The sequence below is a fragment of the Phyllosticta capitalensis genome (genome assembly GCF_038381095.1).
Source record: "Phyllosticta capitalensis strain CBS 128856 chromosome Unknown BKA78scaffold_5, whole genome shotgun sequence".
Lineage (NCBI taxonomy): Eukaryota > Fungi > Ascomycota > Dothideomycetes > Botryosphaeriales > Phyllostictaceae > Phyllosticta > Phyllosticta capitalensis.
In genome coordinates this window covers 822,579-840,081 of record NW_027117443.1, presented here as the reverse complement: position 1 = coordinate 840,081, position 17,503 = coordinate 822,579, and the positions used below count along the sequence as shown (strand labels likewise).

General features: G+C 52.7%; 7 protein-coding genes across 7 annotated transcripts; 2 read left to right on the top strand and 5 right to left on the bottom strand.

The window, feature by feature from the left end:
• Nucleotides 1–2,213: 2,213 nt before the first annotated feature.
• On the bottom strand, nucleotides 2,214–3,184 carry BKA78DRAFT_132068 (uncharacterized protein). Its single transcript, XM_066882611.1, has one exon. The coding sequence runs from the start codon at nucleotides 2,979–2,981 to the stop codon at nucleotides 2,376–2,378; it is 606 nt and encodes a 201-aa protein (XP_066744170.1). The 5' UTR covers nucleotides 2,982–3,184; the 3' UTR covers nucleotides 2,214–2,375.
• A 532-nt stretch (nucleotides 3,185–3,716) lies between these two features.
• BKA78DRAFT_132105 (uncharacterized protein) lies at nucleotides 3,717–5,260 on the bottom strand. Its single transcript, XM_066882612.1, has 3 exons — nucleotides 4,786–5,260; nucleotides 4,574–4,736; nucleotides 3,717–4,520 (listed from the first exon to the last, which is right to left on the bottom strand). Exons 1-3 carry the CDS (start codon nucleotides 4,852–4,854, stop codon nucleotides 3,862–3,864), a joined length of 891 nt encoding a protein of 296 aa, XP_066744169.1. The 5' UTR covers nucleotides 4,855–5,260; the 3' UTR covers nucleotides 3,717–3,861.
• A 619-nt stretch (nucleotides 5,261–5,879) lies between these two features.
• BKA78DRAFT_313865 (WD40-repeat-containing domain protein) lies at nucleotides 5,880–7,716 on the bottom strand. Its single transcript, XM_066888419.1, has 3 exons — nucleotides 7,565–7,716; nucleotides 7,337–7,505; nucleotides 5,880–7,282 (listed from the first exon to the last, which is right to left on the bottom strand). The coding sequence occupies exons 1-3, from the start codon at nucleotides 7,625–7,627 to the stop codon at nucleotides 6,039–6,041; spliced, it is 1,476 nt and encodes a 491-aa protein (XP_066744168.1). The 5' UTR covers nucleotides 7,628–7,716; the 3' UTR covers nucleotides 5,880–6,038.
• Nucleotides 7,717–7,843: 127 nt separating this feature from the next.
• BKA78DRAFT_132021 (S-adenosyl-L-methionine-dependent methyltransferase) lies at nucleotides 7,844–10,115 on the top strand. Its single transcript, XM_066882610.1, has 12 exons — nucleotides 7,844–8,118; nucleotides 8,193–8,239; nucleotides 8,285–8,364; nucleotides 8,425–8,447; nucleotides 8,501–8,519; nucleotides 8,577–8,678; nucleotides 8,735–8,748; nucleotides 8,804–8,853; nucleotides 8,902–8,919; nucleotides 8,972–9,109; nucleotides 9,162–9,581; nucleotides 9,638–10,115. The coding sequence occupies exons 1-12, from the start codon at nucleotides 8,077–8,079 to the stop codon at nucleotides 9,879–9,881; spliced, it is 1,197 nt and encodes a 398-aa protein (XP_066744167.1). The 5' UTR covers nucleotides 7,844–8,076; the 3' UTR covers nucleotides 9,882–10,115.
• A 2,743-nt stretch (nucleotides 10,116–12,858) lies between these two features.
• BKA78DRAFT_132010 (uncharacterized protein) lies at nucleotides 12,859–13,577 on the bottom strand. The gene has a single exon (XM_066882609.1). The coding sequence runs from the start codon at nucleotides 13,535–13,537 to the stop codon at nucleotides 13,073–13,075; it is 465 nt and encodes a 154-aa protein (XP_066744166.1). The 5' UTR covers nucleotides 13,538–13,577; the 3' UTR covers nucleotides 12,859–13,072.
• A 1,002-nt stretch (nucleotides 13,578–14,579) lies between these two features.
• Nucleotides 14,580–15,147, bottom strand: BKA78DRAFT_369892 (uncharacterized protein; the record flags this gene model as incomplete). The annotated part of the gene is made up of 1 exon (XM_066892666.1): nucleotides 14,580–15,147. Exon 1 carries the CDS (start codon nucleotides 15,033–15,035, stop codon nucleotides 14,580–14,582), a length of 456 nt encoding a protein of 151 aa, XP_066744165.1. The 5' UTR covers nucleotides 15,036–15,147.
• Nucleotides 15,148–16,433: 1,286 nt separating this feature from the next.
• On the top strand, nucleotides 16,434–17,122 carry BKA78DRAFT_313855 (uncharacterized protein). Its single transcript, XM_066888418.1, has one exon. The coding sequence runs from the start codon at nucleotides 16,550–16,552 to the stop codon at nucleotides 16,772–16,774; it is 225 nt and encodes a 74-aa protein (XP_066744164.1). The 5' UTR covers nucleotides 16,434–16,549; the 3' UTR covers nucleotides 16,775–17,122.
• Nucleotides 17,123–17,503: the final 381 nt, after the last annotated feature.

Here is a 17,503-nt window from a genome sequence, read left to right as displayed (position 1 = left end):
CCGTTTCTTTTCCCCGCCTCGTCTCCGGTGATTGCTCCGCTGCAATGCCCCCGCTCACCAGACGCTTTTGCTGTTGCATGACGTGATGGCCCGCTTGTTGGAGCCGCGCCTCATGCGGAAGCCAGGGCTTGATTGCTCCAGACTGGTCCCCAGAGACGGACGTGGATTTTGTCCCTCTCGCCAACTGGGCTGTTTGAGGCGAACTTTTGCCCTCGTGAGGGATCATCCTCTGTTCCGCGGATCTGACATTCTGCGCGCATCTGATTACTCGCGCTCGGTTGTGCAGCTTCTAGAACTCACAGCCCGGATTTGAGCGCCGGGACCAGGTCCGGCAGGCTTATATCTCCGTCTCCTATTGGATTAGATATGAGCAACCGAAGGTAGCTCGTGCAAGGTCCATGTGGTTGATTGTCTTTAGTTGCTAGTAAAACTAGGCGCCGGGCCGATATGTGTCGAGCATGGACAGGGGTTCCGCAAGTGAAGTGTGCTGACGTAGAAGAAGGACTCCCTGAATGTGACAGAATGCACCATATGGATGTGGATAACCGGTGGAGGAACTAGTCTACTGCATGTGAAAAAGATCTGTCCATCAGCTCGAGTCTTTCGGGTTGCGGCCATGCAGTGGCACTGTCCCCGTCGCTCTTGTCAGTGCAGTTGTTTGATGGTGAAACAGCTTTGCGGCATCTCATCATCTCGTACATCGGAGCACTCTCCGGAGTCCTTGGCATTTTTCCAACACATGCAATTCGTTGGGAAACCGGAAGGGCCGAGCTGCTGTTGGCACGGTGTTGTGGAACACGAGCAGCATTTTGGGACTGGCTCAGACTGTTCTAGAGTTGGAGCAGGAGCTTCAACGCAACAAAAGCTCTGGGATATAGAGTTCAATGACTGCAACCCGGATGTTGCTCTTGGACTACTAGTATTCGCTGTACGACCCATGTCCTCTGGTGGTGATTGGATGACATGATGCTGTAAGCTCGGATCTGAACGTCGGCGGAAACGACGAGACGTGGTCCCCTGGAAAATGCAAAGGATAAGTAGCGTACCCACCACTTTGTTCCAACCGATCAAGTCCAGCAGTCTCAAGTGGTCGACTCTCGAGTGCTACCTCATATGCTATTGGTCCGATGCTGTTTTCCAAGATGCTAGGGTGCGGGCCGGGCCGAGCGGCATGTGCACACTGGGACAGAGAGCTCATACCGTAGTTTGATCATTGCACAAGCTACCAATGACTAGCTTATGCAGCCGTAGGCAACTAGTGTTTTGACGTCAAAAATGTTGTCATTGATTCGCAAAATAGAGAAGGCGGAGTAACTCCCTCGGACTCTTCACCAGAAACAAAGTCGTTGGGGCTGCAACTCAAGACAGTCAGCGTACTTTACTTGGTAACACAGTCGAGGCATCAAATATTGTGATGTACGAACATCCCATTATCTCGAGTGCGCCTGCCGAAGGGCGACCGAAAGATGAGACGATGTGGAGCTTTCCTGGTCTCGGCGCCTCAATTTGAGGCCCACGTAGCCGTCTGCCCATAAGTTCCTCTTGTTCCATTGAGGAAACGTTAGGCGATTGATGCTTACGTCGGAAGGGTCAACTCTGGAAATTGTTGCCGCGTCCAGTCGGATTGTGGTCATCGTGAAGTCGGTTGCGCGATTGGATGAGAGGCAGGTTTCGGAAATGAAAACATCGTGTTGGCGGCTTTAGTTCGAAATGACTGACATCCGAACGAGCGGCCTTTTCATCCTGACGAATCGACGAGGGTTCTCTGCGAGCTTTCCGTCCGCGGAGCGCACTCCAGCAAGAGTAGCCGATTGAACATCATGCAACGGCTCGCTCTTTTGGGGCGACATGGCAATTATATCCTTGTTGGATTCAATGCTGAACAGATGAGCCGCAGGGTCCCGCAGATAAGAGTGGGCGCAGCGCGCTTACGCTTTCCACTCCCGCCAAAGGGCGGTACCTGCCAGTTTTCAAGGCAGGCGCTTTCGGCTGCTTCCAGATCAATCCCAAATCCAATACTGATCTCTCAGAGATAACTCAAGGGCCGACAAAAGACAGAAATGGATGTCTTGGTCAGCCAAGTGCAAACACGCAGAGGGAAAAAAAAAAAAAAAAAAGAACATTTCGAATGGCTGGGATCGAACAGGATCGACAATGTTGCGCATGTTAAGTCAAGCATGCTGCAACCAATAATCTGGGCGGTTGAAACCTTCCCGACAGTGATGGGTCGAGTGCTGTTCCATCAACTCCCATCTTAGACAGGCATCAGGAAATGGGTCTCGTCGGAACATGCCGCAGGAACGGTAGCGTAGATTGAACTGCATTCTCTATTCCTCTTTTCGGACAAGATCACGACTTGGAGTGTGTGGTAACATCTAGGCTGGGTCTCCAAAGTTTAAATCGTCCTGAAAGTCGGCATCAGCACATGACGTGTCGTTTGTAGAAGCCGAGAGACTGCACGGCATGCAAAGGCATGCAAAGACCGCAGCTGCTGGAAGCCTTATTTCTAAATGAAAGCACGAGCAAAAGGAAACCAGGTCTGCGAAAATGCAAGGGGAAAAAGCAAGAAAGACTACCAAAGGCAACATTGGTGGCGGTATGGAATCCAACACGTGCTTTGGTCCTGGGATGGGGATTTGAAAGCCCAGTCCGCCAGAGCGAGAAAGATTTGACATGCTTAACTTGCAAAGCATGAGACCAGTGGGCCAAGTGTCACTCTCGACAGACTCCGGATGGACTTGAATGTCATCCTCTGAAGGCTTTAGCATTGCGACCAAAAAAGAAATCTCCTGATCCCGAGAGAGGTCTGGTCGTGCGAATCCTGTGGAAGTTGGTCGTTTTTTCGAAGATTCAAGATCCAGCGCACGTCTTTGGTTGCACCAATTTACCTTGTTCGCAGGATTGTAAGCGAACGAGATCGACCTTGTGCTCTGTCCCACTGCAATAGGATAATGACCTCGGGCTCTCAACACCCAGACCATTGTGCGTCGATCACTGGTCCCGGGAATGTCTCCTCAACGGTGAGACAACATCGGCATGACAGATGCAGTCAATCACCGCAGTAGTAGCAGCAATAAGCTTCGGGGAAAAAAGCAGGAGAAGGACTGTCTCCATAGCGCCCTGGCGTGTTCGTAAAAGGGCGTGATCCGAGCCTGGGCCAACTGTAGCGACTGGTGGATCGTAGGCGAGCGGCGACAGATCGACGAGAAGTGGGAGATGAACACTTGTGGCGCCACGAGGTGAGCCAACAGGCGCGAGTCTAGTCACCGAGGACGAGGAGTGGACGACGACCGGTCATGGCCGCCTCATTGCGCCGTGTTTTGTTGGTGAGAGGTGAGCAATCGCAAAACCAGCAGACGTGAGTAAGCGATGAGCCTGTAGGCACTGTATGTTGGCGTCGTCTGGCCCGTTGTCTCCGGCGTGGCACGGACAAGTTGACGGTGCGGGGGCGGCCTGCAAACCCGACGAGTGGCGGCAATGGCCCTGGAAAATGGGGCACGGGACTGGGGAACCGAATGCCCCTTGCTCACAGGTACTGTTGCTGCGCGCGCTGTTGACCACCCAATCTTGAGTGCCAGTTGATCCGTTAATGCACTTTATTTACACACAGGAAATCCCGAGCCGCCATTGGAGGAGCGACAACACCAGGCTATACGGAAACGTCGAGCTAGTTTCCAACCAGAACGCCAGCATCCTCGAGCAGAGAAACAAAAATTGATAAGTGTCATCAGGTGATGAAAGCCAAAAGTCGAGCCAGACAAGGCTTGCGTTGCCCGGGCTTGTGTTCCTGCAACTAGGATCGCTGGCTCTGCTGCGTTGATGCACATCAGCAACCGCGCGGTAATCATAGGGTACCGAATGTCAACTTACGCCACGTGGGCCGCCATGGACGATTACAGGTTCCGATATGGGCGTCGTGTCGCGGCCTTCCCGCGCCTTGAGTACACGTCCCTTATACTCTTTTCCATGAAGCCGCGACGTCGCTGTATTTACCTCTCGGGCAGTTGCGAAGACCGCGACTGCGTAGCCGTTTCTCAAGTGGATCTTGATGGGATTGCCGTATTGACTGAGGAGATTGCGGAGCTCCATTTCTGTGACAGAGTAGTCCAGACCTCGAATCAAAACGCTGCGTGGCTCTGTCGAGACTGATCCCTTGGCGACGTTGACCGGAATGCCGTTCTCGTTCAGTCGGTAGCTCGGTGGCATTGCAGCTGGCACCGCCATTGGAGGATATGGTTGCTGATATGGAGCCACGGGCATCTGGACAGGAGAAGAGTACATTGGCGCCGTCATTCTGACTGGAGGAGAAGCAACCAAAGGAAAGAAATGGTCCTTGTCTTCGAAGGCACTCAAGACAGACTGAGGGCAAATATTTGACCGCTCAAAAGAGTGCCCGCGAAGCTCCGGGTACACATCCTGGCAATTACACCGAATGAGCCTGGGGCGATCCTGAGAGACATCGAAATGATGCAATAGTAGTGGCTGTTGCGTGCGGTCGAATTTGCTCCGTCTCATGAGCTCTGCAGGCTTGTCAGTGCTGACTGGGTTTTCACAAGGAGGCGGAAAGAATTACCATACACTCTCTCCGCCTCTTCATCTGTGCGGACACTGAAATAACCTTTTCTGCCTTCTGGCAGCCTCCATGGACGTGGGTCTACCTCTGTCCACCCAGGCTGGTTTGTTGTGAATTGCCTCGCAATGTCTTTCAAAGTCCGCCAGTCACAGTCGGGTGGTAGCTAAAGACTTAGCATTTTTACAAGTTCGGCATCGGTGTAGAAGTCTTACCCCTGAAATCAAAAAGAAATTCTTCTCCTTTGGCCGCACAGGGCCGTACCTGGACAAAGCAGCGGGCATTTGAAATGCTCCCAAGGACTGAATGCTAGAACTAGGACGATTGGCTCTGACCCGACGGAATCCCACAGTGGGGCATATGTAGGTGCCCGTCGTTTGACAGATGCCGGGTGACAATGGCTTGCCGAGGGCTCAATGATGAATTTTGAGACGAAGAAGGGCGGAATGGATGAAGGAAAGTAGGCAGTACCAACTCTACTGGCAAATGGATGGACCAGGGCGAATTGTTCCGTCCTATATATACCACCGTCTTCAGGCACAGTGACTTGGCACGCGAGCTATGTCTACGGGCCCCATCCAGATGCGTGGCATACAGAGAACCGAGAAGCGGCATCAGCAGAGCAGTGGACCCCAGTGGAAGGAGGACAGAGACAGGGCATGCAGGTGCCCCCTGTCCACATCGTCCTGATTCCTGGGAGGCATCAGCCCTTGCCGCACGCGCAGAGCACCTCAGCACGTTGGCAAGGGTCAAGGATTCGCCTGCGGATCCAACCAGCGATACGAGGGCATGTTGAACAAGCAAAGCGGGATTGGCGATAGTGCGAGGAGCACAATCTGGGGGCATGGGGGGCATGCGCAAAACCGCGCGCGAGCCGCGACTGCCCTGTGCTGTGGCGCCTGTCAGCCTCGCCCGGGCAGTATACCGTTTCGATACATGCAGAGAGCTTGCAGGTGGGCCCGAGAGTCAGTCCCTCATTATGTTGTTGCATCACCGAACACGGTTCAGTTTGGAAACGTCGGTAGACAACTACAGTTTGCGCCACTCGGCGATGTGCTTCTGCAGCTACAACGCCGGGCGTCCGCTGTTGCCGTCATGCCCCTTTGGTCCAGCATGACGCAGAGTGTGTGAAACCCAAGACCACTCGCAATGCGCACAACGCATCTGCGAAACCTTGAATGGGAAATGGCTGGTACATTGGTCTTCTTTGCCCTCGTGTGAGCACGTAGGTGGATGTGTACGGTCAATGATATTGGGTACCGAAAATCCTCAGCGAGGCGCACGCCTTGCACGCACCAAATATTTTCTTTGGGCGGCGGCGATCATTTTGGGAAAGCACGAAATGATTGAGCCCACGTAGGCAAGGTCAGTGGCGTATAATTGTGTCGTCAGAAAGAGTGACACGTTCGGCTGGATTGAAAAACATTTGCTGGCCAGTCTTCGGCAGTGCAGCTGCACTACCAAGCGATCAAGACCCTCGAGGAGCTTGATTGTCCGAGGGAACTCGCCAAAGGATGAGCTTTTGATCGAAGCCGCCACTAAGCAGCCATTCTTGTTCCCCGTCGTCTTGAGAAATGATTTTACCAGCCCACAAGCATCGAATCTTTGACCCAGGCTCGTGCCCTTTGAGCACCTTGACAATTTTACCAGTGTGCGCCTCAAGGCCCCTGATAACCCCATCGTCGCCATTTACCCAGACCCCACTTCCATCCGGCCTCCACGCAAGTGACGGTGTGGAGTACGGCGTTTGCGGAGCAAGGGTGGAGCATTGAACAAGGATTGCTGCCAGCTCGCGCTCCTGTACAGCAAGAGCCTCTCGAGCTTGAGAGGCTTGGGTCATGGTGATGAATTCACTCGAAGAGCCAACTGCACTTGACGTTTCAGCAGAAGCCTCCAAGGAGATGTCCGAGCGATTTGCAGCTTCGGGTGGAACGAGGAGTCGAGCGATGATCAATTTCATGTGCGGGACGGCAGATGTTGCAACCGCCAGGAGGGATGGATCTGTTGGTGAGAGAGCTATGCTTGATGGAGTAAAGGCTATCCAAGCATTTGAAGCGGGTGCAAGGTTCTGTTTCCCAAGAAAATGTAGGGTGACGGGGCGATCCAAATCGGCGGAACCGCCTGCTGCATCAGGTAGCGAATAGTAATGGAGAAATGTGGAGTCCCTGCGAGTCAGTAGGAGCAGGGGCTTGGCTGTGTCTGGATGCTCGATGAACGTAAGGTCCTCTGGGTTCGTTGGCAATTCCAAGGTTGCTATTGGCGCCTCGAGTCTGGTCGAAGACCCTATGCTTTCCCGCATAAAGTAGAGGAAAACTTTGGCATCCCAACCCGCTGTAGCAACCCACGTACCATCCGACTGGACTCGAGTTATGATTCTGACTGTGTATTTTGAGTGATCCTTTCTCTCGTCAAGCACCGTCTCGTCCTTGCAGTCGTAGAGGACAAGTTTTCCGGACATGCTCGATACCAAGAGGTAGCGCTCGGCAACCAAAGCGTACGCAAGTATAGGCGAGTCTTGGAGATGGGTGAAGGATCGGTGGACTTTGAAGGAATCGTCCTCTTGCGAGGACATGATATTCAGGCGTCGATCGGCAGTCGCTGCGACTATGAACGGGACAGGACAATCGTCGCCAAAGGCCGTAGTTTCGACAGAGGTCTTGAGCAGGTTGGATGAAGTGGGCAACTTAGACAGCTGAGTGGGACTTGAAGGTGCTGCCACTGATGAGCCAGGTTCCAAAGATATTTCTTGACCAAGACCACACTCACTTGGCTCCTGCCAGGCCTTCGATTCATCTTCTACTCCCAGTTTTTCAAAATTCAAGCTCAAGTCGAATGTTTCCTTCTCGCGCAGGATTTGTTCAAGGGAGATGTCGCCCTTTGCTATCGATCCGGCATCTTGAGGCAATCTAGCTTCTTCAAGGAATGCCTCGAGCGTCTGTCGAGAGCTTCCGTCGATTAGTCTTTGTTGGCGACAGAAGAGCGCGTGGAAGCCACCTTTTCGAAATTGTTGGCGCGCAGAAATCTGGCCACCAAGATAGCGGGCGAAGGTAGTGCCATGGGGGCAATTCACGTCGTCTTCAAAACAGAGCCGAAGGCGTAAAAACCAGCGATATTTAGGGACAAGACGATGATGGTTAGGTTGTTCGCGATAGTCGATGAGGTCACGACCATAGTCGCGTCGCGCGCGAGTCAGACTTCTTGCTTAGTCAGAATGACCTGGTCTGAGCTGACGACGTCAACCGCAACTATCACTACCAAACAATCCCATTTTGGGGCCAACAAGAAAAGATCGTGATGTCTTTCATCTGACCTGCACTTTTTTTTCTTTTGAAGCAAGATGGAGTCGATCTAGGTTTTCTCCGCGCGCTAATGAGCACATGGTCAGATGTTGGTTGTGCCGCAGTCATGCATCTGCTCGACCACCCGCCGATGCGACAACGGCTCTTTCGCGCTTGGCTCTCTTCTGAACCTCTTTCGCCTGACTTTTCCATCCCCAAGTGACCGCCATGACGACTCACTCTTCCAGCAGCGGCTCTTTGGAAGCAGATGTAAGCCACCCTGCCCAGTCTTGCCTTTGGCCTGCAGGACAAACCGGCCGTTTGATGCTGATGTGGTCATCAAGACTGTACGCACCGACCAGGACTCCGCCTTGGGAGATTCTGCGGCATCGTAAGTCCGATCTATAATGCATATGCCTGGTTCTAACTGGGCCAGGCCTACTACCTCTTTGACACCCTCGATTCTTGACTACCGTTATGAGCATGGGAGAAGATACCATGCTTACAAAGACGGCTGTGAGCGTGTCTCTGCATCCAGTATTGTGAAACAGCAATGTTGACCTTTCCATGTTGAAGCGTACCACTTGCCCAACGACGAAGTAAGGATTTCCGGGTCGAGTGTTAGCAAATTACATGTAGCTGATCATCATAGGTCGAAGCCGATCGCCTAGGTCAGTTGGGATGCCATACTTCAAAAGATCCTTCTAACCAATTTGTGTTCGACCCAGACCTTCAACACCATCTCTTCCGGCTAACAACCGACGATCTTTTGTACTTGGCACCCCTTCCAACAAATATTCATAACGTGTTGGACATAGGTTGTGGCACTGGTATGTACATGCTGGTGGTGGCACTGCGCATTCATGCACTGATATTCTTTGTTTAGGGATTTGGTCCATCGTCAGTCAACTACTGCTTCTTGCCCGTAGACACTGCAAATCTGATATCTACATAGGAGTTTGCCGATGAACACCCTAACGCGAATGTCCTCGGGATAGATCTAAGGTATTCTCCACACGAAAGAATCAGCTGCAGCATGACTAAGTTTGGCAGTCCTATCCAACCGACCGAGTAGGAATCGCAAATCGACGATGGTAATGTCGAGACGCTGACCAATCCCCAGAATCCCCCCAAACTGCAGTTTTCTTGTCGATGATGCGGAAGACGAGTGGACATGGGATACAAGATTCGACTTCATACACCTTCGCGCCATGGTTGCAGCTATTAAAAATTGGGCCCGATTACTCGACCAAAGCTACGAGTAAGTCAGATGGCTACCTGGTCATATCCAATTCTTACGCGCTGGCACTTAGATTTCTCAAGCCAGGTGGCTGGATTGAGCTTCAAGACCTCAGCGTGCCACCAAGATGCGACGATGGTAGCGCTCCTTCTGATTCGGCGATGCTTGAAATATCGTCCTTGTTTGCAAGAGCTGCAGGAATGGTTGGGCTTGACATGCAAGCGCCCTCCAAATTCCCTCAAATGCTCCGCGATATCGGCTTCGAAGATATCCACACAAGGCGATACAAATGGCCAATTGGTCCGTGGGCCAAAGGCTCAAAGGAGAAATTGCTTGGTCGTTGGGCCCTCCAAGACTGCTTCGATGGCATGCAAGGTGGGACCATGGCATTCTTCACCCGCGTCTTGAAGATGAAACCAGAGGAGGTCGAAGCACGTCTTGCAGAAGCGCGAAAAGAGATGAAAGGGCAGAAAACCCACCTCTACCTTCCTGTGTAAGCGCTGTGCCCCCTCAGATGCCACGTGCATACCATACTAACACCAGCGCAAGATTTTTCACGTATGCACGCAAGCCTTTGACCGGAAGCCAAACGGCCCAGGCCGGTCCTGTCCCAGAAGACTCTGGAGACCATGCGCATTCGCCTGATCTAACTTCTTCTGAGTCCGAGATGTCTGAAGACCATGCGCTGAAACCAGGCATGCAGAAAAGATCGGAGTCGAGTCCCGAGCAAGGGCATGATCAACGGCAGCACGAAGAGAATCTTGAAGCAGCCACCGAACGACTTGAGAGTTGAGAACCAAGCATTGGACTGAGCCATTGCAGCAACATGCATCCAAGTTGTGCGAGCGACTTCTTTTGGGCGATGCTCCTTCGGCTGCGGGGTGCAAGCTCTTGTTGAACCGCGTTCAGGGCAGGCATGGGAGACAGTGCAGAGAATGTCTGCGAAAAAAACAAGATGCCGCTGCAGCCCTAGAACCCCAGCCTGTGAGCAATTCTGCTTTGGTTGGTTGCCTTCCCCGAACAATTTGAAATCCGGACATCACGTTATTCAGCAGATGGCACCTATGTCTTGTGCAAGACTCGTGCGGGGCACTTAATTCTACGTTGTCAGGGTTCCAGGAGATGGAGGTTGTGGTTGCCAGCGCAGAGTCTGGAAATCATCCACCCTGGCATTATCGGGAGGACAAGAATGGTGCTTTCTTTTCGAATTGAGAGGAATCACTTTCACAGGGTTCTTCAAGCCCTTGAGTGTGCTTGATAATGACTATCCTCGTCAATGGCAGGGATCTTCGCAGCTGGCGGGGCGGCAAGCGCTTCGCAAGCCCCGATTTGCATTCAATGTGCCAGACGCGACAGGCGTCTGTCCTTGTTCCAAAGGAACATATCAACATCAGAATAAGCTGCAAGGAGCGCAATGACATTTCTCCGACATGTCACTTATGCAAAGTAATATCACGAACCGAGAAACTGACAGAGGGAATATCGGCTCGACTGGCTTTTCCTCAGGAGACCACGAGAGAATTGCAGCCGTCCCGGTGCTACAACGTCGGTTCCTCATGAGATACGCGCCGTCAATCATCCATGTGGCACTATGTGCGAGCCTCGGGAGATTCGCTATCAGTGCTGCACAGGCAGCGTGGCTCAACTTGAGAGGCGTCAACGATGCCACTGTCGCGCGAGAGGGTAGATGCAACCCTAAAGAATGCTGCAGGCAGGCAGCCATGGTGTATCTAGACGCCATTCCGCGCGCTTGCGATCCTTTTGCCAAGACCACCTTCGTCCCACAGACGCATGTCCAGGGGTCTTTGCTCCAAGGCAACAAACGAGTTCCAAAGTTCAATGCTGGTCGAATCTGGCGGTGAGTCCCAATATCGGAAAACACTCCGTGGGGGCAAAAAGAATCATCAGCCTCCGCGGAATACTCCACGATCCCCTGGCGGAAGGGTTTCGGACGCAGACAAACTGGGGACTAGGGCACATCCCATTTACAATCTAATCACTCCTTGTATCAGTGGGTCTTGAGCATGGAAAGATGCGTCCAAACGTCGGATTGGCCACTATTGCGAAACAAATGCTTTTTCTCGAAGCATGCACGCGTCCTTCCAGCCCTGGTGGCTGAGAGCCTCAGCTAAAACTCTTGTGCAGCGTGCGAGCACTTGGCACATCACACGCCAAAGCCTCAGCGGATTTCTTCAGACATGATGTCCGACAAGCTCTACTGCAGACATTCACTCACGGCAAGGCCATCTTGGTTTTCCAGGTCACACAACAATAATCTTCAAGGGTAGCTAGTAGTGGTTTGTTGCAGTCGTGTGCCCGTTGATCTTTCTTCACAAGCAAACCTGCATCTTGGTCTCCATTACTGAAAATACAGTAGCGCCGAGGATGAACAAGACGCTCGGCTATGTCCCTAATTGGAACGGAGCTTTTGGATCTCAACGACCGGCGCACAAAGATGACGTATCGGGTGCTTGGTACTCACCTCCAGCTAATAAGCCGCCAAAGATGCTCAGGTCGCTCGAGTTTCCTCATGCATGAGATCCCTGGCCATCCCCACACACACTTTCCAACACTCTAAGGCTTTGCCCATCTGCGGGCAGCAAAGCCGTCACGAAAACAAGTCGCACAGCAAGCTGCCAACGGCCGAGGCACTCACAGCGGCCCTGCATTGAACAAATTGAGCGGCGGAAATGTGCATCGCGTTATTTCCGAAGGCCAAGAGAACATGCAAACCCCGCAAAGTTCCAGCAGTGTCACTTCGTTTCCAGCACCTTGGAATGGCTGCCGGCCGGTCATACACCTTTTGGGGGCCATCGAACCTGCTTGAAGCGTCATTGCTCTCACCGGTGCGAGCCGTTCCGAGGCTCAAAGAAGCGTAGTGTGCTGTGTGTCTCGACCAACGCGAATTTTCATGAGTGCCATCGCCGTAGGCCACATCCCCGAAGGCTTGGAGAGCCCCAGGTCTGCCGATTCTCAACGGCTTGTTCCCGAACCGCTTACGTGTCTATGTATCTGGAGCAGCGAGAGCGGAGGACAATCAGTAGACTTATGCGGCTCTTTAGTGGGTCTGATGGGATGGGCCGAGCACTTGCGGTATACGTGCCACAGTCTTGCAGCAACAGCAACGGGGAAAGCCCTTCAATTTATTGGACGTGCTTTCTGACAAGGAACGCCAACATCATCCCTGTGCGTCCAACAAAAGGAAGCACCTTTTCAGAGCGCACTATGGGGCGGAAGGGGAGGTGGGCGACTTCCTGATCACGATGCAGACAGCTTGCCGCGGCCCAATTGACGCTCCAACGAAGCACATTAAGGCGAAATCAAGGCTTGAAGATCTTTCATGTTGCTCTATCCGACTACCTGCCAATTGTTGTCCCATACCCCACGGGCTATGCCCGAACCCCTGGACAAACCGCATTCCTGGCGCCGGATTTCGATCGATTCGCCCGATACAACGATTCTCAATGCCCAATAACCCCAGCCCCTCTATTCGAGAAAAAGCACGGCAACTACTCTCGGTGCGTTTAGGTCGCTCAGCTCAGACCGTCAAGCACACATGGCAAAGGAACGGGCCGACCCGACCTTCGACAAGCTAGCTTATTGGAGTAACCGCCCTGAGACAAGGATGCACCATCATTTGATCAGCTCTCAGTCACCACATGTCAAAGGGAGAAATAAGATCGAAGACATGAAGATTTGATATCACTTTCAGCAAAGACAGTAGCCGGCTATTGGCAGCGTCTACTCATGGCCAAGTCATGGCACGAAGGCATCAAGTGGCAAATGATCTTCTATTGACGGGCCGGTGGAGGCTTCAATAAGTGCAACGCTCACTCACGAAAAAAACTTCCTCCAGAACTTTCGAGCGCAAGGAGCTGCGGGTCCACCCAGTCGGTATAGCCAAGTGGCGCGTGCGTCTGTATATGGCTGAAGCTGAAAGTGCGCACGCTCTTCCTGTTGTCGCCAATTCTCCCTGGTCTTCGGTCAAGATGGTACCTTCGCAGTCCTTGTTCGAGCGTCCCTCAGGATTGTTGTCCGCCATGCCGGTCGTGATCGCAATAGCGCCAGGGTAGTGGTAATTGTAAGATTCCTCCAACATGATGGCTCCGGGTAGACATAGGTCTGCACCTCATCCGATTCCTCCGGCTTCGCAATCGTGTGTCCGCTCAGCAACTTCTGCGTGTCGTTTTCCTCATCGTGTGGGTTGCGAAAGCGTTGGAGCTTCTCCAGGTGGTTGATGTGAGCGTAACGGTGCGTGTTCGAAGCCTGGCATGCGTTATTCAAGGGCTCGTTATTCGGGGACTGGCTGACACGTACATTTCCAATGCAGGTAGACTGGGCCTCCAAAGGCTCTTGCTTTGTAGCCTGATCGACCTTGAGCTCCTTCTTCACGGCCTTCCGAGCGCGCTCGCCGGCGGCACCGGATTTGGCCTTTCTTTTTGACGTCATTGCGGCTTGTCGGCCAAGCTTTCAATCCAGTTTGTCACCGAAATTAGTTCTGAATCCTAGCAAGGCCCATTAGCTTCGGGGTTATGTGTGTTATGGCTGCGGCAACTCACCGAGGCGTGAAGTTTGGCCAGTCAAGACTTTCGCTTGAAAATCGCGGAAAAGAGTATTAGTCGGTACAGCTCTGATTGATGAGTCTCTTCTTTGACGTAAAAAAGAGCAAAGAAAAAGTTGGCATAGGTTGCGCGGTTGAGCGTTGTGGTTGTGGGCGTTATCCAAGCAGAAAGAGTTGGTGCGCCGACGCGCCTACCTTCCCAACCCACGCATCGCGCACTTCGCAACAGATTTACCTGCTCCGCCCTGCCAGCTGCCCTGACCTGATTGGATCTCGAATTCCGGCCCTTTTCCAACACCTACCAGAAAACTTGAAGAGATTTCCCGTCCAGAGGGCCAGCGTTAAGCCAAAGAGTTGAGGACTTGATAGCTGCTGCTCGACAGCTTGTTAGTGCTGGCGACGAAGCACGTTGAAGCAAAGGCAATGCTTCAATAAGTTTCACCGTCGTCAAATCCGAGTTTCTTGTGCACGCAAGGCAGGCAATCTCTTCGTTCTCATTTCTCAAGAAAATAGAGACCCATCAAACCACCCGATAGGAAGATCCAACTACCCAAAGTCCGACTCTATCCTAAGCAAAGCATTACCCAATGATGCTCCTGCCCAAGGGCCACTGGGAGCAAGTAGCTCTGGATCCACCCTGTCAGAGTAGTCCAACTGAGACATCGCCTGAATCTGTTGCGCGCAGGAAATTCGAACGTGTGCTTTTTGGGCCAACCGTGCCGAGCGTGCCAGCATCGACTACGGGCGTGATGGAGCTCCTATCCTCGCTTTCCGTGGCACTTTTGTCCGTGGACTAAGCTATGACGGCGCTTCTTTCCTGGGTAATCAAGTGCGAGCAATTGTGGATCCACGCAATCCAGATGGCCGAGGAAACCTGTCCCCTGGAATACAGTAAAGCCGATAGAGTCGGTGTTCGTCTGATCGTTGGCCTTATCCGCTGAGTTTTGTGGTGCCTTTTCCCCTTTCCATTGAAAGACCTTGCCCAGCAATAAAGGCGGACGTGCTGGCGCTCCGCTCCTCGCATCCATCGACATCGGTTGACTCGCTATGGAATGGGGTTTGATCCTTTCTTTCGGCCGACGCCGACTCAAATCCGCTTGCTGCACTCTCCTTGAACATCGTAAGAGAGTCAAAATAGTGGTACGAGTAGGACTCTTCCCAGCTCATCGGCTCAGGGTAGACGTGTGTGTGTGACCCGGCAAATTTATTCATCTCTGAGACCGCCCATCCGTTCAACAACTCGAAAGCACGCTTTCCATCTTCGTTGTACTGGTCTTCGAAGCATCGGGACTCATTGGTGTCACGAGCGGTCGGGAACGAACTGCTAGTAGACATTTTCAAAGAACTTTCTTTCTCGGGACAGGGTATTATATGCCTCGACCTCATGGGTAGCTTCGACTGCCAGCTTTACTCTTTTTCCTGAGCTTCCTGGGAGGCCCGCGGGCTTTTTCGGCCATGGAATTCCTCTTTTGGGCCACAATCTTCTCGCAAAAGCCAGATCTTTCTACCTACTTTGCCTTGACAAAGGCGAATCATATCTCCACGGCCACATTTGGGCCTCAAGCCTGATTCGCTTCAGGCTCTAGGGATACCGCACCAAATCGGAAAATGAAATCGAGGGGTGCGAGAAAGAAAGGAAGCACCATTGCATTTAGTGGCCTCGCTGCGCTTCAAAAAGCGGCCCAATCGCCTTGATAAAAGCCTTGCATTGGTTGCGTTGCCCCCGCCTGTTGTGGTCGCGTTTCTCAAGTTGGTCCGAGAAGCTGCGGGTCAATCCAGACAGTGTCACCCAGCTTGACCATAGTCTGGATGTCTCGAGGGGTTAGTGGCGCACGTTACTGCCCTGGGACCTCATCGGGGAGTCCTTGACGTCTTTAGGTCGTCGCTCAAAGACTGAAATTACCTCTCGATGCGGTGCTTGCCACGATTTACGTGCTTTCAACCTCGAAAGCCATGGGACCAAAGGGAACAGGGTGGGAAATGAGATGGCTCGAGCGGATGGAGAAATGCGCGCGCAGGATCTGGCGAAGTCAAAATTGATGATTTGCAGAGAAGAGGAACAGAAGGGTGGTGGTATCGCGACGGTTGTGATGGCCGAGCCTGATGCGACGAAAGGCCTACTTCCCAATCCACACCCCACGCACCCCTCGGAACCGTATCGAAAAGTTTCGACTGCTTGATATAGACAGGTCCTTCAAGATCACATTCACAAAGGTCTCTTGAAGCTCTTGCTGGCACTTCGCCTATTCCGCGATACAAGTTCAACGTACGGCTGTACCCTGTACCGAAATCCCTCACTTTGAGCCTTCTTTGGGTACCGCAGGAAACCAGAAACCTCAAGCCAGGGAGGCAAGAAAATCGAAAAGAAAGGAAGCAACAATGCATTTAATGGGCCTCCCTGCGCTTCCAAAAGCGACCTAATCGCCTCGTCAAAAGCCTTTCATCCGTTGCTTTGCCGCTGTCCGTCGTCGACGCTTGTCTCAGGTTGGTCAGAGGAGCTGAGGGTCAAGCCACACAAAATTTCCTTGCTGTGACATCGCCTTGATGTCGGCCGACGCAAAAGTATAGGTAGAAGTCGAGCCGATCGGGTTTTTGTCTTCCTCCTTGCTGTTGACGGCGTCCTTTCCATCCGGTTCCTCCACAGAGGTCACAGTGTCGGGGCTGGTGACGTTGATGCTAGCGCCGCTCTTGAAGTACTTCTTCAGCTCACTACAGTAGTCGTAGCTGTAAGCGCCCTCCCAGGTAGTAGGCTCCGGGTAGATGTAGTTCGAATTGTTGTCATGGACATCATTGAGACCTTGGGGGCTCTCCAGCGTGCTGCAGGCGCGAGCAGAAGTGGCAGTCTGAAAGATATTAGTAAGTAGCCAATTATTCGCGGGCTGGCTAGCATCTACCTTGGTATGATAGGTAGGTTCATTCATCTGTACTTGCGGAACAGCCTCTCCCTGCTTCTGGTCCTTCTTGATGCGCTTTTGGGAGGGTCCATCGGCGCTGCAGCCTTTGGTTTTGGCCTTCCTCTTCTGTCCCATGGTCGAAGCAGCAGTACCTTGGGGCTAATTAGCTGCAATGCTCTCCAAGTATCGCGTCGGAATGCGGGCTGCTTACCAGAAAGCGTGATTCGATGAGCCTTTGATGATGGTCAACCAAAGCTCAGTGGCACGGTGGCTGAAAAGGTTCTGGTGAGACGCGGTCGAGTTGAAAGAATTTGTTGTACTGCACTCGATTCGACGGAATCAAAAGTCTGGGCAGCGTTTCTCGTTGGGCAAGACCAGAAGGTTAGAAGAAGGAGGAAGGCTCGGTCAGAGGTCGTTGTGGTTTGTTTGGCGGTAGCCGAGCAGAAAGACCCGGTGCACCGCGCGCCTTCCCAACCCGCGCACCACGAATTCGGCGGCAGGAGCACCTACTTTCGCACTCCACTGCCCTGAGACTGGGCCTTACTCCTAGGACCAACTACGAATCGAAACCTATCATGGAAATCTTGATCATTTGGCTTCGCTCTCGACTCACCCCACCGCGCGCCAATTTTAACACCCCAAGACTCTTTGTCTAGCTAATATATCGTCGTCTCGATTGTCTTCGCCTCGATTTTCTTTGGCCGCTCATCCAGAATTGATCGTTAACGGTCATTTCTCACTTTCAACCCGTATACTTTATCATCGTTCGCCAACCCCCAAGTGCTACCATCGAGAGAGCACCGCACTCCCTCCGAATCGAAATCAGTGGTCGTGGATCGGGGCTTTTCTGGATGCGTTCAAGGCGAGGAGCTCAGGATCAAATCAGTCTGTCCTACCGACGCGAGCGATAGCTTGAATCCCAGAGAAACCGAATGAGTGCATGGCCTCAGCACCATAGAC

What these genes read in the sequence shown, in the direction of transcription:
- BKA78DRAFT_132068 (XM_066882611.1), bottom strand. Translation starts at nt 2,981, where the DNA reads ATGGTCTGGGTGTTGAGAGCCCGAGGTCATTATCCTATTGCAGTGGGA.
- BKA78DRAFT_132105 (XM_066882612.1), bottom strand. Translation starts at nt 4,854, where the DNA reads ATGCCCGCTGCTTTGTCCAGGTACGGCCCTGTGCGGCCAAAGGAGAAG. An exon ending in ATTTCTTTTTGATTTCAGGG is followed by an intron (nt 4,737 to 4,785) that starts GTAAGACTTCTA and finishes CTAAGTCTTTAG; the next exon opens with CTACCACCCGACTGTGACTG. An exon ending in AGAGGCGGAGAGAGTGTATG is followed by an intron (nt 4,521 to 4,573) that starts GTAATTCTTTCC and finishes ACAAGCCTGCAG; the next exon opens with AGCTCATGAGACGGAGCAAA.
- BKA78DRAFT_313865 (XM_066888419.1), bottom strand. Translation starts at nt 7,627, where the DNA reads ATGGCACTACCTTCGCCCGCTATCTTGGTGGCCAGATTTCTGCGCGCC. An exon ending in GCGCCAACAATTTCGAAAAG is followed by an intron (nt 7,506 to 7,564) that starts GTGGCTTCCACG and finishes AGCTCTCGACAG; the next exon opens with ACGCTCGAGGCATTCCTTGA. An exon ending in GAAGGCCTGGCAGGAGCCAA is followed by an intron (nt 7,283 to 7,336) that starts GTGAGTGTGGTC and finishes CATCAGTGGCAG; the next exon opens with CACCTTCAAGTCCCACTCAG.
- BKA78DRAFT_132021 (XM_066882610.1), top strand. Translation starts at nt 8,077, where the DNA reads ATGACGACTCACTCTTCCAGCAGCGGCTCTTTGGAAGCAGAT. An exon ending in TTGGGAGATTCTGCGGCATC is followed by an intron (nt 8,240 to 8,284) that starts GTAAGTCCGATC and finishes TAACTGGGCCAG; the next exon opens with GCCTACTACCTCTTTGACAC. An exon ending in CCATGCTTACAAAGACGGCT is followed by an intron (nt 8,365 to 8,424) that starts GTGAGCGTGTCT and finishes TCCATGTTGAAG; the next exon opens with CGTACCACTTGCCCAACGAC.
- BKA78DRAFT_132010 (XM_066882609.1), bottom strand. Translation starts at nt 13,537, where the DNA reads ATGACGTCAAAAAGAAAGGCCAAATCCGGTGCCGCCGGCGAGCGCGCT.
- BKA78DRAFT_313855 (XM_066888418.1), top strand. Translation starts at nt 16,550, where the DNA reads ATGATAGGTAGGTTCATTCATCTGTACTTGCGGAACAGCCTCTCCCTG.